Source organism: Hemiscyllium ocellatum, chromosome 20 (genome assembly GCF_020745735.1).
Source record: "Hemiscyllium ocellatum isolate sHemOce1 chromosome 20, sHemOce1.pat.X.cur, whole genome shotgun sequence".
Taxonomy (NCBI): domain Eukaryota; kingdom Metazoa; phylum Chordata; class Chondrichthyes; order Orectolobiformes; family Hemiscylliidae; genus Hemiscyllium; species Hemiscyllium ocellatum.
This window is the reverse complement of record NC_083420.1, coordinates 23,183,176-23,198,096: the sequence shown is the minus strand read 5'-3', so window position 1 is coordinate 23,198,096 and position 14,921 is coordinate 23,183,176. Positions and strand designations below refer to the sequence as shown.

General features: G+C 40.3%; 1 protein-coding gene across 4 annotated transcripts in view; it reads left to right on the top strand.

Moving 5' to 3' along the window:
- The window catches only part of cyth3a (cytohesin 3a), a 70,493-nt gene that overhangs the window by 42,295 nt on the left and 13,277 nt on the right, over positions 1-14,921 (top strand). For all 4 annotated transcript variants that reach the window (XM_060840203.1, XM_060840205.1, XM_060840204.1 and 1 more), the window contains exons 2-5: positions 334-416; positions 3,741-3,805; positions 7,586-7,652; positions 14,788-14,906. In XM_060840203.1, the coding sequence (XP_060696186.1) occupies positions 334-416; positions 3,741-3,805; positions 7,586-7,652; positions 14,788-14,906 (334 nt within the window). The remainder of the gene's footprint in view (positions 1-333; positions 417-3,740; positions 3,806-7,585; positions 7,653-14,787; positions 14,907-14,921) is intronic.

Below are 14,921 nucleotides of genomic sequence, written 5' to 3'. Positions count from 1 at the left end.
TAAGCCGTATAGGGAAAAATGACCATATAATGAGATTTGATTCTCTTTGAATCTGTTTTTCGTTGGGTTTTTGTGCTTGTGTAGAATTGTATTGCAACTTCACAACAGAAATTTGTAAGTTTTGAATAAAATTTTGGTTTTTTGGAGCTGGCTAGTGTTTCACTCCAGTCGGATACAGATCGCTGCATGGTGTATTTATTACATGGGCATTTTTATTTAGTGTTCTGGTGCATACTTTGAAACATTTTATTGTGACAGTCACATTATTTTAACTTGCATTATAATTGAAAGATTCATTAATCTCCTCCTGAATTTTCTCCTTTGTCTGTGCAGTACCATCTGAGCTCTCGTTTGAAGAAAGAGAAGAACTAGAAAACATTAGACGGAGGAAAAAAGAACTGATGGCTGACATTGAGGTAGGTTGGCCTGGTTTAATTACTGCTGCAATCCCCAATTCTTAGATCTCCATGCTTCTCAACTGTGACCTCTTGCTATATTGTCCACTTGGTCTGAGCTCTGCCTGCAACTGCTGGTGTCCTAGGCTCTGGAATTACCTCCCAACCATCTCCCTTTCTTCTCTCCTCTTTTAAGACGTTGCTTGACCAAATGTTTAATCACATTAGAATCACTGTACTAATGTCCCCTCCTTTGGTTTGGTGTCTTTTTCTTTTCTTCTGCATTTGATGTACTCCATGTGAAGAATCTTGTTTTTTGCTTCAAGTATTATAACAGACCTGTTGCTGACCTCCCACATTCCATCCTCAATAATGTGATGCCATCCAAAACCTTGCACTGCATTCTGTCCAGTTGTGATCCTTGTGCTCACTGACGTAATTGGTCTTGGTCTGGGGGAGATTGGAGATTGATTTTTACAATGTAAAAATACCTGTTTACATACTTCTCCGTATCTGTTGTCCCTTCCTGTCTCTGTAATATCCTTATATCTTCCACAACCCTCTTGAGATTTCTGCACTCTTCATAATTCTGGCCTCTTTGAGTATCCCCAGCTAGTTCTCTCTTTGGTGCCTGTGCCTTCAACTGCCTGAGCCCAAAGCTATGGAATGTCTTCCCTAAATTCCTGTGCTCCACCTCCTTTCAAGACGCTTCTTAAAACCTACCATTAACCAGGTTAAGGAACATCTGCCTCATATCTCCTTTATGTCAAATTCTGTCTTTATAATGCTATTCTGAAGTGCCTTGGAATGTTTTGCGATTAGAGTTGCTATATAAATACAAATCACTGCTTTATTAAGGCCTAATATCTTGTACGTCCTTTTTTATATACTCATTGCATGTTGTGTGGCTTCCATTTATTACCATGGACTCCATTTACCTCAAGGTCAAATTGCATTTGGGCGTATTGATTTTTAAGCTTGATTTGATCTTCTCGGTATTAATGCAAAACCCTGCTGTGAGCTGGGCAATGGTTTAAAATTAATGAACTTGTCCAGAGTGTGCTAATATGCATGCTGTCATAGGCCACCATTAGGAAAAGGAGACCACTGGGAATTTCACAAGGACCTGGTGACACACATTCTAATCTTCTCTTTGGTCCATCTGAATTTCTGTATATCTGCATTGACATTGACCTAAACTTTGAACAAATTCGCATCTTAAAAGCCCTCTATAGTTTAAAATATGCTTATGCTCTGTCTCTGTGGCAACACACTTAGAAGCATATTTGTAGAAGATTACATTATATTTAAAGTGGCAGCAGCAATTTGTTTTGTCTGCTATATATAGCATTCGTAAATCCTGTAATGTTTTTTTCTATGTTCTTGCAAAATATGCAATGGCAACTATAACCCTCCAACTTATTACTGAGAATTCTAGACTCCTGTTGTTATTTCCGCTTTGTCTCTTATATCCATGTTGCTGTTGAAGCTTCTTTTATTGACCGTTCGTCATTGTTCGAAGAAGGGGATTAAGCTGCCAGTTTCTTGAATTTTTGCCGTGTTTTGTAGGTCCATATTATATTTTTTTGCAGTTGTTTTAAACTCTGGATGTAGGTTTGCTTGCTGGCCTGGAAGGTTTGTTTTCAGATGGTTCGTCACCAAACTAGGTGACATCAGTGATCCTCCAGATGAAGCACTGGTGGCATGGCCCACTTTTTCTATTTGTGTTTCGGTTTTCTTGGGTTGGTGATGCCATTTCCTGTTATTTTTCTCAGGGGGGTGGTAAATGGGATCCAAGTCACCATATTTGTTGATAGAGTTCTGGTTGAAATGCCATGCTTCTAGGAATTCTCGTGCATGTCTCTGGTTGGCTTGTCCTAGGATGTGTTGTCCCAGTTGAAGTGGTGTCCTTCCTCCTCTGTATGTAAAGATATTAGTGAGAGTGGGTCATGTATTTTTGCGGCTAGTTGATATTCATGTATCCTGGTGGCTAGTTTTCTTCCCGTTTGTCCAATGTATTTTGTAAATGACATTAGTTTTGCTTGTTGTCCGTATAGGGTCTTTCAAGTTCATTAGCTGCTGTTTTAGTGTGTTGGTGGGTTTGTGGGCTACCATGATGCCAAGGGGTCTGAGTAATCTGGCAGTCATTTCCAAGATATCTTTGATGTAGGGGAGAGTGGCTAGGGTTTCTGGACATGTTTTGTCTGCTTGTTTGGGTTTGTCGTTTGGATTCCATTTACCATCCCCTCAGAAAAAGAATAGGCATTGGCATCACCACAGGAAATGACAACACTGACCGAAGAAACCTAAACGCACAAATAGAAAGCGGGCCATGCCACAGTGCTTCATCCGGAGGCACACTGATGTTGTCACCTAGTATGGTGACGTAACGTCTGAAAACGAACCTTAAGCTCAGTGAGCAAACCTACATCCATAACATCAACCTGAGCTACAAATCTCGCTAGCTGTATAAACCTTTTAAATATACTCCATTTTGAAACTCTTATCTAGTGCATGTCCCCTCTCCTTATTGTCCCCATTCTTTTCAAGCAGCACTTCAGATCACTACATTGTCTGACTCAACCTGAAGTATCTACAGTTGTCTTTTTTTTTCTAATTGTAAAGAAACATATTCTTTAGGAAAGAAACATTCGTTACTTCCTGGCCTTGAAACAAACTACAACGCTGTTGTTTTATATCTGAATGTATGTCGATTTTCTAAGACCAGAACCAATATAAGACAATCGGACCTCTCTTACAAGCTGTATCCCACACTATTGTATTTTGGGTATCCCATTGTCCTCTGGCATACATTATATCTATGGCGAGTGATTTGTCACTTGAGATTTTATTTTCACTGTCATCTTTGTGCAAGACAGTGATACTTTGGGAACACTTGTTTAATGTGATAAGTTTAGAAATCTAACTGTACTGTTCTAATTTGTGGGACAGCAACGATAGTTGAACAGTGTATCATAATGTACTTGACTTGAGTTAATTCTTCAACTTGCTGCCCCAGATTTTGTCATCACATTTTCATATTGCTTCACAATTATTGTTCTTTTTATCCTGGGAGATATGTTTGAATTCTGAGGAGGGAGGAATAAAGGAGTGATTTATTTTATGGTATCATTAGATTAAAGCTGCTTGCTATGTAAATGAGGCTTGCTTTATTGGGTTTTTACATTTCATCAATGACTTCATCTTCTGAGGTATCGGGGCTTGCGAATAATCTTGCTTTGGGGTAATGCAACATGTCTGTGCATGTGTGTGTTTTAGAGCTATCTTGTAGAAAACTATAGTTCACTGTCTTATAGATTTTACATTTAAATATCTCCTTTACAGAGGCTGAAAGATGAGATAGCTGAAGTAATGAGTGAGATTGAGACACTGACTTGTACTGATGAAAGGTGAGTTGGAAGTTCTTATTCCAACAATTTCCAATTTTAAAAAAAATTATCTTTAATTTTTTGGAGGGCATGTAGGGATGTGTGTGTGTCTGTGCAGTGACATATGCAGGATTTTTTTTTAAGTCTGTGAAGAAAAGTGCTGTTGTTTCTTTTGTTCATGTTTCATTCAAGACCACAGTTTGGCACAAACTGCTATTTTTATGAAAAATACTTCATTTAGAATAATCAACAAACATGCATGCACCACCTTACCTCTCCACCCTCCAAGGTGTTCTGCAAGTATATGTTGATTGGTCATATTTCCTGAGAAATTTTACATATCTGTTTTACCCTGCTGTGTGGGAATGATCATTAAAATGACAGCTGTTGGTTACATTTTGAAGCTGAACTGTACTGTAAACACCCCTTTTCTGTCACTTTTCACATGATTTACTATTGATTTATTCCAAGCTTGAATTCTGTTCTGGTTTTGCTGTATTTAGACACTGCTTCAGTATTTGAGGAATCACAGTGTTCAACATTCATTCACCAGTGAGCATCCCCACTTCAAGACCTTGTCATGGAGAAAAAGTAATTGAAGCAGCTAGAGATGTTTGTCACTGGGATGCTACCCTGAGGGGCTTTGTTGTGGCAATGTCCTAGGAATGAGATGATTGACTTTCAACAGCCATAGCCATGTTTCTTGGTGCCAGGTCTGACTCTGACCAGTGGATCATTTTCCCCAATTCCCCTTGATTCTTGTTTGGCCAGATCTTCTTGATACTGCACTTAATTAAATGCAGTCTTGTCTCATCTCTGGTGTTCAGCTTTCTCACCCATGTTTGGACCAAAGCTGCATTGTGATCAGGAACTCAGCAACCATGGCAAAACCCAAAATCAACCTTGGCAAGAGTGAGGGGGGCTTGACTATGTGTAGATTAGAGCAAATCATAGTTTTATTTCTCTTTTATGTTTAGGCTGGAACCAATTTGGTTGTAACTTTGGTCAGATGGCTAATGCTGGTATTTACTGCTGGCCTTCTGATTTAAATGTTACTCCCATATTTATTCTCTCAGTTTGGGAAGTTGATAGTTTGGGGGTGAAGGGAAATAACACACACTAATGCTGATAGTTTTTAAGAGTTTGCAGCAATTGTATTTTATCTTTGGTAACAAAATAACATGCCTCTATGTTTAACAATAATTTCAATGTATAGAGGTTCTGTAATGCAGTCTTCTATTCCAAAGTGCTTTGCAGGAGCATGAACATGAAATTTGGCACAAAACCACATAATGAGATATTGGGACAGACCAAGTAGGTTTGATGGATTATCTTAAAGGAGGAGAGTTTCGGGAAGGTATTCTTGTGCATGGGGCAACTTGAGGCATGGCTGCTACCACTGGAGTGAAGATGATCAGGAACGTGCAAGAGACAAAGTGTAGAGGATCTCAGAGTCCTTAGTTGATTGTGGTGCTAAAGGAGGTTCCAAAATTAGAGAGGATGAAAAGTCATGGAAAGATTTGAACAGAATGATGACAACAACAACTTGTATTCCTTAACTTAATAAAACTTCCCAAGCCCCTTCACTAGAGTATTACAAAACAAAATATTTCAATGACCCACATGAGATATTGGGGCAGGTGACCAAATGCTTAGTTAAGCAGCAGGTTTTAAAGAGTATCTTGAGAAAAGAGAGAAGGAAGCAAGTCAGACCTTTAAAAGCAAAGGTGCTGGATGACTCGAAAATGTAGATCAATGGTTTTATCCCCATCCTGTGCTGAGGTTAGGCAGTCATGTTTGACGAATGGAAAGGGATCTCATTACGTTGACTGTTATTCCACTTAGTGAAGAAATAACTGTTTTCTACTGGATCAAAATGGATCTTTCTGTCCAGTAGCCCCTGTTTGAAGTTGGTAATTTGAAATTGGGTAACAAGAGGTTGTGATGTTCATTTTTTGCAAATTGAGCTTCACTTTCATGCATAGAAAATAGATGCTATTGTTTGCCATAGGAAGTTTCCATTATCTGTAGAACAGACTTCAAAATGAGAGGTGAGATAGACAAGAAAGAAATGGGGCGGAAGGAGAATAAAGTGATTACTTAGAAGAGGAAGACTGGCAGATATTGAACTAGGCTGTGTTCTTTCTGATTATCAATCCAGCTATTTACCTATCAATCTTCATAGAGTCATACAGCGTGGGTTATATCCATGACTTCTTGTCCTGCTGTCCCTTCTGTCTCCAGTAACAGTTCTAATTGGTCTGAGTCCAATCTTTTACATTTTAAAAGAAAAGCACTTAGTACACGCCTGTCTTTCTCAAAGGAAACGGTGATGACCTTTGGAGCCTCTGGTCTCAACTGAGGAGCTGTTGGGCCAGGTATCATTCTGGCTGTTGTCCTCTGCACTATGCCCAGAGCCTCAGTAGCCTTCATGACCCACAAGAACTAAAGCTGCAGGATTATTTTGAATGGCTTCGCTGACTGTAGGTTGAAGATGGAACAAACGACTCACCTGTCAGTGGAGACAGGTTGAGTGTAGGTTTGGCACTCATGTTGGTAACTTGGGGAGGAGGGCATTGCCAACTGAAAGGGAGTTGAATTCAGTTCATTTTTTGCAAATACAGAGGGGTTTTGTGGTTTTACAGTCAGTCATTACAGTAGAAGGAGGTCATTTGGCTCATTTGAGTCTACACAGCTCTGTGTATTGTAGTCCACTTAGTTCCATTCCCCCTGTTAGAATCATATGATTCTGCAAATTTATTTCCTTCAAACGCCCTTCTAATTCACTGTCGAAATCGTAAATCTTTCGCTCTCCAGTTAGACAGTGAGTTCCTAATCATTACTACAGTATTCACATGTAAATAAAAAGCTTCTCTCTTAACCCTCTTTGTATCTTGCACAGAATTTCTAAATCCATGCAAAATTCTACCGGAAGTGTCATCAGCTAATGGGATCAACTCTTCTTTACAACTTTACACAATCTACATAAAGAAATAATAACAAAAACATAGAAGCAAGATTTAGACATTCAGCACGACACCACCACCAACCAACCAACTACACTTCCCAAAACTTAGATATAGCTGATCATCCGCCTCTCCACCTTCTTCCCATGCTTTCATAATTTCTTCTAGATATTAATGACATCAAAAACCTATAGATCTATATTGAATACCATCAATGACTGAGTTTCCACGGTCTGATGAATAAAAATACCATTTTGATTGAAGACATTCCTCCTCATGGCAGACCGAAATGGCTTGACCTTTATTCTGAGATGCTGTTCCCAGTTATTGAGCATTGATAGTGTTAGCATCAGGCAGTAAAACTTGTTCCTCTGAAAGTGTGACCTGTGACTAACCAACACCAAATCATGACTCTGGTAACCCAGGCAACTCTGGGAAAGAAGCAGTGATTTTGAATTATTCATTAACTTGACCTTTGCAGCCTCTGTCATGTGATTCCAGTCCAGATTAAATCACTGCAAGATTGACTGCGGACATTACCAATAACTATTGGAGTTATTGAGTATATTCAAGACAGAGAGCAATAAATATCCAGATGCCAGTGAAATCGAGGACAATGAGGATAAATGTAAGGTAGAAAATCTGCATAATCTTATTGAATAGTGAAGTGGGCTCAAAAGGATAAATCCTATTTCTTATATTCTTAGTGGGATTCATGTCCCTGTGTTTATTAGATGGGAGAACAATCACAAGTTGCAGTGCTGCAATCTCAATAGTAAAGGGTTAAAAACTTGTAATTCCTCACTTTTTAAAATTCCTCTTTCAATTCTTGCAGTAAAACAACTCAGAGGAATAAACAAATGGCTATGGGGAGAAAGAAATTCAACATGGATCCCAAGAAGGTAATTAATTTTTTATTCTGATTCATTAGATTATTATCGCGTCATAGAGATGTACAGCATGGAAATAGACTATTCGGTCCAACTCGTCCTTGCTGGCCAGATATTCTAAATTAATTTAGTCCCATTTGCCAGCATTTGGCCCATATCCTTCTAAATCCTTCCTACTCATAAACCCATCCAGATGTCTTTCAAATGTTGTAATTGTACTAGCCTCCACCAACACTTCTAGGCAAAAGTGAGGACGGCAGATGCTAGAAATCATAGTCTAGATTAGAGTAGTGCTGGAAAAGCACAACAGGTCAGGCACCATCTGAGGAGCAGGAAGAATCTTCTGGCAGCTCATTCCATACATACATCACTGTCTCCGTGAAAATGTCCCTTAGGTTCCTTTTAAATCTTTCTCCTTTCACCTTCAAGCTGTGCCCTCTAGTTATCCTATTCGTGTCTCTTATGATTTTATAAACCTCTGCAGGGTTACCCCTCAGCATGCGATGCTCCAGGGATCATGGTTTCATTGCAAAGAATTTAAAAAGCCTTCTCCGTTCTCCTCTTTAGAATTCTAAAGAGGACTTAATACCCCTAGTGATTCGAAGGAAAGCCTGTTGTTTGAGAGCCCCAGGTGTGGGGTGTGCAGGTAGATGGAGTTTCAGTCCCAGCTCACCCCTGGAGTTCATCTCTAGTCATATTTTGACTAAGCTGTAGTGAGGTCAGAAGGTGTGCAGCCCTGTTGGAATTCAAACTGAATATTGGTGAGCAGCTTATTGCTGAGACAGTGCTGCTTGATAGTTCTGTTGACAATTTTTTCTACCATTTTGCTGCTGATCAACTGTATAGGGGCAAGGTTAGATCTGAAGAAAAAACAAATTGCTGGAAATGCTCAGCAAGTCTGGCAGCATCTGTACACAGAAATTAGAATTGATGTTTCAGGCCCAGAAATTTGGGGGAGGGTGATGGGGATTTAATGTGTGCATGAAAAGAGCATTTGCAGACTTTATTTTAATAGAGGTGAAACAGAAATTTAAAAAAAAATCATAAATGAGATGTGGATGTTGCTGACGAAGCTGTGTATTTATTGCCCAAGTCAAATTGCCCTTGAAAATTTGTGAGCTGATGTTTTGAGCTATCCACATGGTAGAGATTCCTGCAGTGCTGTGAGGAAAGATGTTTTGTGATCTGAACCAAACGACAGCAAAGCAACTGTGCTATAGTTCCTAGTCAGGATGGCAAGTGGCTTGGAGGAACACTTACAGGTGGTGGTGATCCCATCTATCTCCTGCTATTGTTCTTACAGGTGGTAAAGGTAGTGGATTTGGAAGGTGCTTTCAAAGGAACCTGGATGAGTTACTGCAGTGCAGTTTATTGATGGTACGTGCTGTCATTGCGTGGTGGTGGAGTAAATGTTGAAGGTGTCAGATGGGCTGCCATTCATATGAACTGCTTTGATCCAGGTGGTGTTAAGTTTTTAAAAATTTGTTGCAGCGGTATTCCATCACAGTCCTGACTTTTGCTTATAGATAGGCTTTGAGAGTCAGATGAGTTGGTTGATGCAGAATTCCTAGGATCCACCTGCTGTTGTAGCCACACTATTGTGCCCTGTCCAATTTAGTTTAATAGTCAGTGGTAACCCCCATAATGTTAATAGTTTGGTTTGGGGGGGGGGGGGGTGGGGTTGTAGGTAGTGGAAATTCATTGTTGGTAATGCTGTTGAATGCCATGGGGGGATGATTAGATTCATTCTTGTTGGAGTTGGTCACAGCTTCGCATTTAGGAAATCGGATTATACATTTCAACCCTGGCCTGGATATTTGTTCAGATCTTGCTGCATATGGACACTGAATACTGGGAAGTTGTTAATGGGCATTATCCATTAATATCAGTTAATATCCGTACTTTGTGTTGCTGAGTCAAAATCCTGGAACTAACTCCATAACTGCATTATGAGTGTACTTACAGTACATGGATTGTAGTGGTTTAAGAATACAGCTCCCCTACCACCTTCTCAAGAACCACTTAGATGGGCAATAAATGCTAGCCAAGCCAGCAACGCCTACGTTCCATGAATGTTTAAAAAAACAAGCTCCTGACCTTGTAATTGGGGGAGGCAATTGATGAAGCAGCTGAAGACGGGCATCAGACTGTACCCCGAGGAACTCCTGCACTAATGCCGCATGGCTGAGATGATTGACCTCCAACAATCACAGCTATCTACCTTTGTGCTTGAAATGACTCCAAACAGTGGATAGTTCCTGCCCCCTGACATTTCCTGTTAATTCCAGGTTTTGCCAGGGTTCTTCAGTGCCAAACTTGGTTAGATGCCAGGTTGACGTGGAGGACATAACTTTCCCTTTTCTCTTCTCTTCTCCTCCTCTCTCTCTCTCTTTCTCCCCCCAATTTCATTTCTTCTGCATAGGGATGGATCAGGAGCTGAGTGTGCCTGGCAGAATCCAAACTGAACGTCATTAAGTATTGTTTGATCGCACAATATCATTGAATAGGCCATTTAAGTGTTGTTTGATTGCAGTGTCAATGACATTTTTCATCACTTTGGTCAAGAGTACCTGGGGCAGTAGTTGGCTGATTTGGACTTGACTTTTTTTTGTGAATAGGACAAACCTGTGTAATTTTCCATTTCATCAGTAGATGGCAGCATTATGACTGTACTGGAACAGCTTGGCAAGGGGTGTGGCAAGGTCTGGAGCACACTTCAGTACTATTGGCTGAATGTTTAAGGGCCCCATAGCCTTTGCAGCTTCCACTGCTTTCAAGTATTCCTTAATGTTGTGTGGAGTGAATTGAATTGACTGGAATCCATGTTACTGGAGATCTCAGAAGGAGGCCAAGATGGATCATTCATTGAGCAGTTATGCCTGAAGATGCTGTCAAATACTTCACCCTTATCTTTTGCACTGATGTGCTGGGCTCTCTATCATTGAAGATGGGGATATTTGTGGAACCACCTCCTCTGGTGAGTTGTTTAATAGGCCATCACCATTCATTACTGGATGTGGTAAGACTGCAGAGCTTTATTCTGATCAGTTGCTTGTGGTATCGCTTAGCCCCGTTTGTCACAAACTGCTTATTATGCAAGTAATCTTGTGTTGTATTATAATTCAGGTTGACACCTCATTTTCAGGCATGTCGAGTGCTGTTCCAGGCTTGCCTTTTTGATCTTTTCAATGAACCAGGGTTGATCTCTGGTTTGGTGGTAATGTTAGAGTGGGGGATTTGCAGACCATGATTGTGCTTGAATATAATTCTGCTCGGATGCTCCTTGGCACCTCTTGGATGTCCAGTCTTGAGTTGCTAGACCTGATCAAAACGTCTTTGTGCATGGTGGAGGTGTAACAGAACACGATGGAGAGAATCCTGAATGTGAGGATGGGACTTGGTCTCACTGTCACTCCCACTAATGCTGTCATCGCCAGATACATTTGCTGTAGGAAGATTGGTGAGGATGAGGTCAAGATTGCTTTACCCTTGCTCAGTCTGTCACCACCTGCAGACTCAGCCTTGAACTATGTCCTTTTGACCTCAGCCAATTCGGTCAGTAATGGTGATACTGAGTCACTTCTTGTCCCCATTCAGAGTTAATTCAATGTCTTTACCTTTCTCAGTGCTGCTTCAGGGTGGTAATTCAGCATGCAGGAGAACTGATCATCAGCCAAGAGTGAGGTCTGCAGGTGATCAACAGGCAGTTTGCTTACCTGATGCCATGAGGTTTCATGACTTGTAGAGTTTATGTTGAAGACATGTATGGTAGCTTCCTCCTTTCTGAACTGGCAGTACGGTGTAGTATAAAGGCAGGGTGATGGCTGGGGCATAGTCATTCCCATAGAATCATACCTTATGTTTCCTAACTAGTTTGTGAGTCAACTCTCCCAATTATGACACAAGTAGGGAGTTAATAAGCAGGTCTTGCAGAAGTGACAGAGCTGTGACCTATTGTCACTCTCGAAGTCCCAGTTGATGCTGGATAGTTTGTTTATTTTGTTTCTCTTATCAGTCCTTGTAGTGGTTAGATAAGCTGATATACTATGTTGAGAGGGTATTTGACAAGAATGGATTGATGCTGCTTGCTGAGGATGAAAAGAAGGAAAACCATGAGAATAAATAACTTTCAAGCATCGGAAGGAATGCACTTTGTCCTAATCTGGTAACTATACTCTCTAAGATTTCAGCAAAATATTTTACAGATGTGTTGCTTAGCCAGGGGATAGTTATTTAGCAAGCCAAGGCAATTTTAAATGTAGAGAATTCCCTGGCAGGAGTGTAATTAAAGTATAAAAACTTTAATTACAACCAATTGGAATGCTGTCCTCTCTTTGCTGACTCCAGTACTTTGGGAAATAGAAGAGGAATGAGCATGAGCACTGCAGGTCATCTAACCTGAGATGGAAAATTTGTACTTCACATAAATAGGGCAAATGAATAGTTTTGCTAGATGGACTTAGAACTATGTGGGACCTTTAGCTGATTTAAAGCTGTTCTTGCAGAATACCAATCTTACTGTTTTTCACTTGCAACCTCTAGCTGTGCCTTACATGAATCTAATTTTGTAGCTTATGTTATTCCTGGTGATCTATTTAAATTGATTTTCTTCCTACTATTACAAGATATTACTTCCATTTATTGACTTGTGAAAAATGATGATTAAAAAGTACTTGTATTTAATGATGGCCATTACACAGGTTTAGGTCCAACGATGCTTCTATCAGATAAAATTGTACTTTGAGCCACATTAAGAGATATCAGACCATGGGACTAAATGTTGGCACATAAGTGTCACAGATCTGAAAAGAAGTTAAAGTAGTAAATTTTAAGGAGTGTCATAAAAGGATGAGAAAGTTAGGGAGGTGGATGGGTGGAATTCAAGAGCTAGGGGGACAGGATGGTTGTGATAGTGAAGTGATGAAAATTGAGACTGTGCAAGAGGCCAGAATTAGAGACAGTTGGATACCTTCGAGGATTATAGAGTTAGGAGTTTATAGAGATAGGTGGGATGGGCCTTAAGGTATGTTTGATCCAGAATTTTAAAATTGAGCTAATGTGGCCAGAGGAGCCCATGTCTTACATAGAATGGTCCCTGCACTGAAGGAGGTCATTCGACCTACACATCGCATCACATCTATGGACACTATGGACAATTTAGCATGGCCAGTCCACCTAACCTGCACATCTTTGGACTGTGGGAGGAAGGAGCACTCGGAGGAAACCCACGTGGTTTGTCTGGTCTGTGTAGAGTTTGCATGGTTACCTGAGGCTGGAGTTGAACTTGGATCCCCAGCACTATGAGGCATCCGTGCTAACCACTGAGTCGCCATGTTGCCCCTTAATGTGTCATGTTTGTGTTGAATATCTGAATGAGCAACTTCATTACTATTCCTTCCAGCCTTGCACATTTCCTTCAGATAATGATCCAATTCCTTTAAACAAGCCTCACTTGGCCCTCTTTGCACCCAACTCTCAGGCTGTGCATTTCAAATCATAGTCAATTACTGTGTGGAAACAGTTCTTCTTGTTGCTTTTGCCAGTTTCTTTTGAATCTGTGCCATCTGACTCTTAATCTTCCACCACTGGAAAGCCCATTCTGTTTATTATTACATTTAATACCTTTTTTCAGATCTGTGACATTTATGTGCCTATGATAATATTTCTTTCCCACTTTAATGAAGCATCCAATCAGATTGGTGAGTTGGTTGTCTTTCAATGTTTTAGCCATTGAGTAAACTTTGCCACAATGTTTTGCAACAGACAGACAGCAAACCGGTGTAATTGTGGAATCAAGGATTGCATGAAATTTCATAAACATTAAAAATGTTTTGTATTTTGGTTCCAGAAGTTGGCATTGTGTTGGGAATGGCTTCCTTTCCAAAAAATAGGAATAGGAAGAGGCTATTCACACCTTGAAGGCTGTATTCAGTGCAATCAAAACTGCTGTTTCTTGATTCCACCTACTTTTTAAATCCCTCAATAGCTACATTTGATCTTTTAAAAAAAAGTCTGTTTTGAAACTTTACTTTATTCAGTTTTTAATGAAGGAAGATTAAAGGATCTCTTCAGAATTCAAATACGTTAAACTTGAAACTTTCCACTGTTGCAAAGTGTCTACTGGTTAGGCTGTCCACTTTAGAGGTCGCATACTGTTACTGCAATAAGATTTTTTAAAGCAGATTAAGATACTGAATTGAAATGTACTTAAAGAATTTGTCCACTTTGGTAAGTTATTTGTAATCTTGGTATAACAGCAAACCCATCGACACCTTTTTAAAACATCAACTTCTGTTTCTTATCGGTGTTCCCTTATCCAAGTGGTGCTATTCATATGTATTGAAAAGTGTGGTGCTGGAAAAACACAGCAGGCCAGGCAACATCCGAGGAGCAGGAGAATTGACATTTCGAGCATAAGCCCTTCTTCAGGAATAAGCCATTCCTGAAGAAGGGCTTATGCCTGGAACGTCGATTCTCCTCCTCGGATGCTGCCTGGTCTGCTGTGTTTTTCCAGCACCACACTTTTCAACTCTGGTCTCCAGCATCTGCAGTCCTCACTTTCTCCTATTCATATGTTTACCAAGGTATGTTAGTAGGAATGCTGGCATGCTGTTCAACTGTGGGAGCATTGTAGAACCCAATCCTGTTCTTGTTGTAGATTCCCCGAATCTACTAACTGTAGATAGAAATATTGACCAGTTCACGTGTTATGACTCATCTCGATCTGGTGAGACTTCAACCCAGGGTCTTCTGGCCCATAGGTAGGGACATTAACAGTGTACACTAGCTATATGTTGAGGCAGTTTCTGGAAGCTTCACCTGTGCTCCATAATTTAGCTTAGAGAAAGTAATTGTTGCATTTTCCTCCTCCCCGACTTGTGATGTTCTGGTCACTCCTAGATTTCTGTTCCTGATTACAATTTGGTGATTTCTGCTGGAATGTGCGTGTGTGGGGTAACCAGCTTGTTTGTACATGCTGTCCATGCATCTCAGTGGCAGAATGGTCACTCAGATAAGGTGCCTCTGCAAATGTGATACAAGTTAGGAGTCAGGGAGGGGAATAGGAGAGTTGAGGAGGCCTCAGAATCTCGGTTAAAAGTTGGTATTGTGCACCAGGAGTTCTGAGTTTTGTTTTATCTAATTGCAGGGGATCCAGTTTCTAATTGAAAATGACCTGCTCCAGAACACTCCAGAAGACATTGCCCAGTTTTTATACAAAGGTGAAGGATTAAACAAAACAGTCATTGGTGATTATTTGGGTGAAAGGTAAGTATTCGCTCA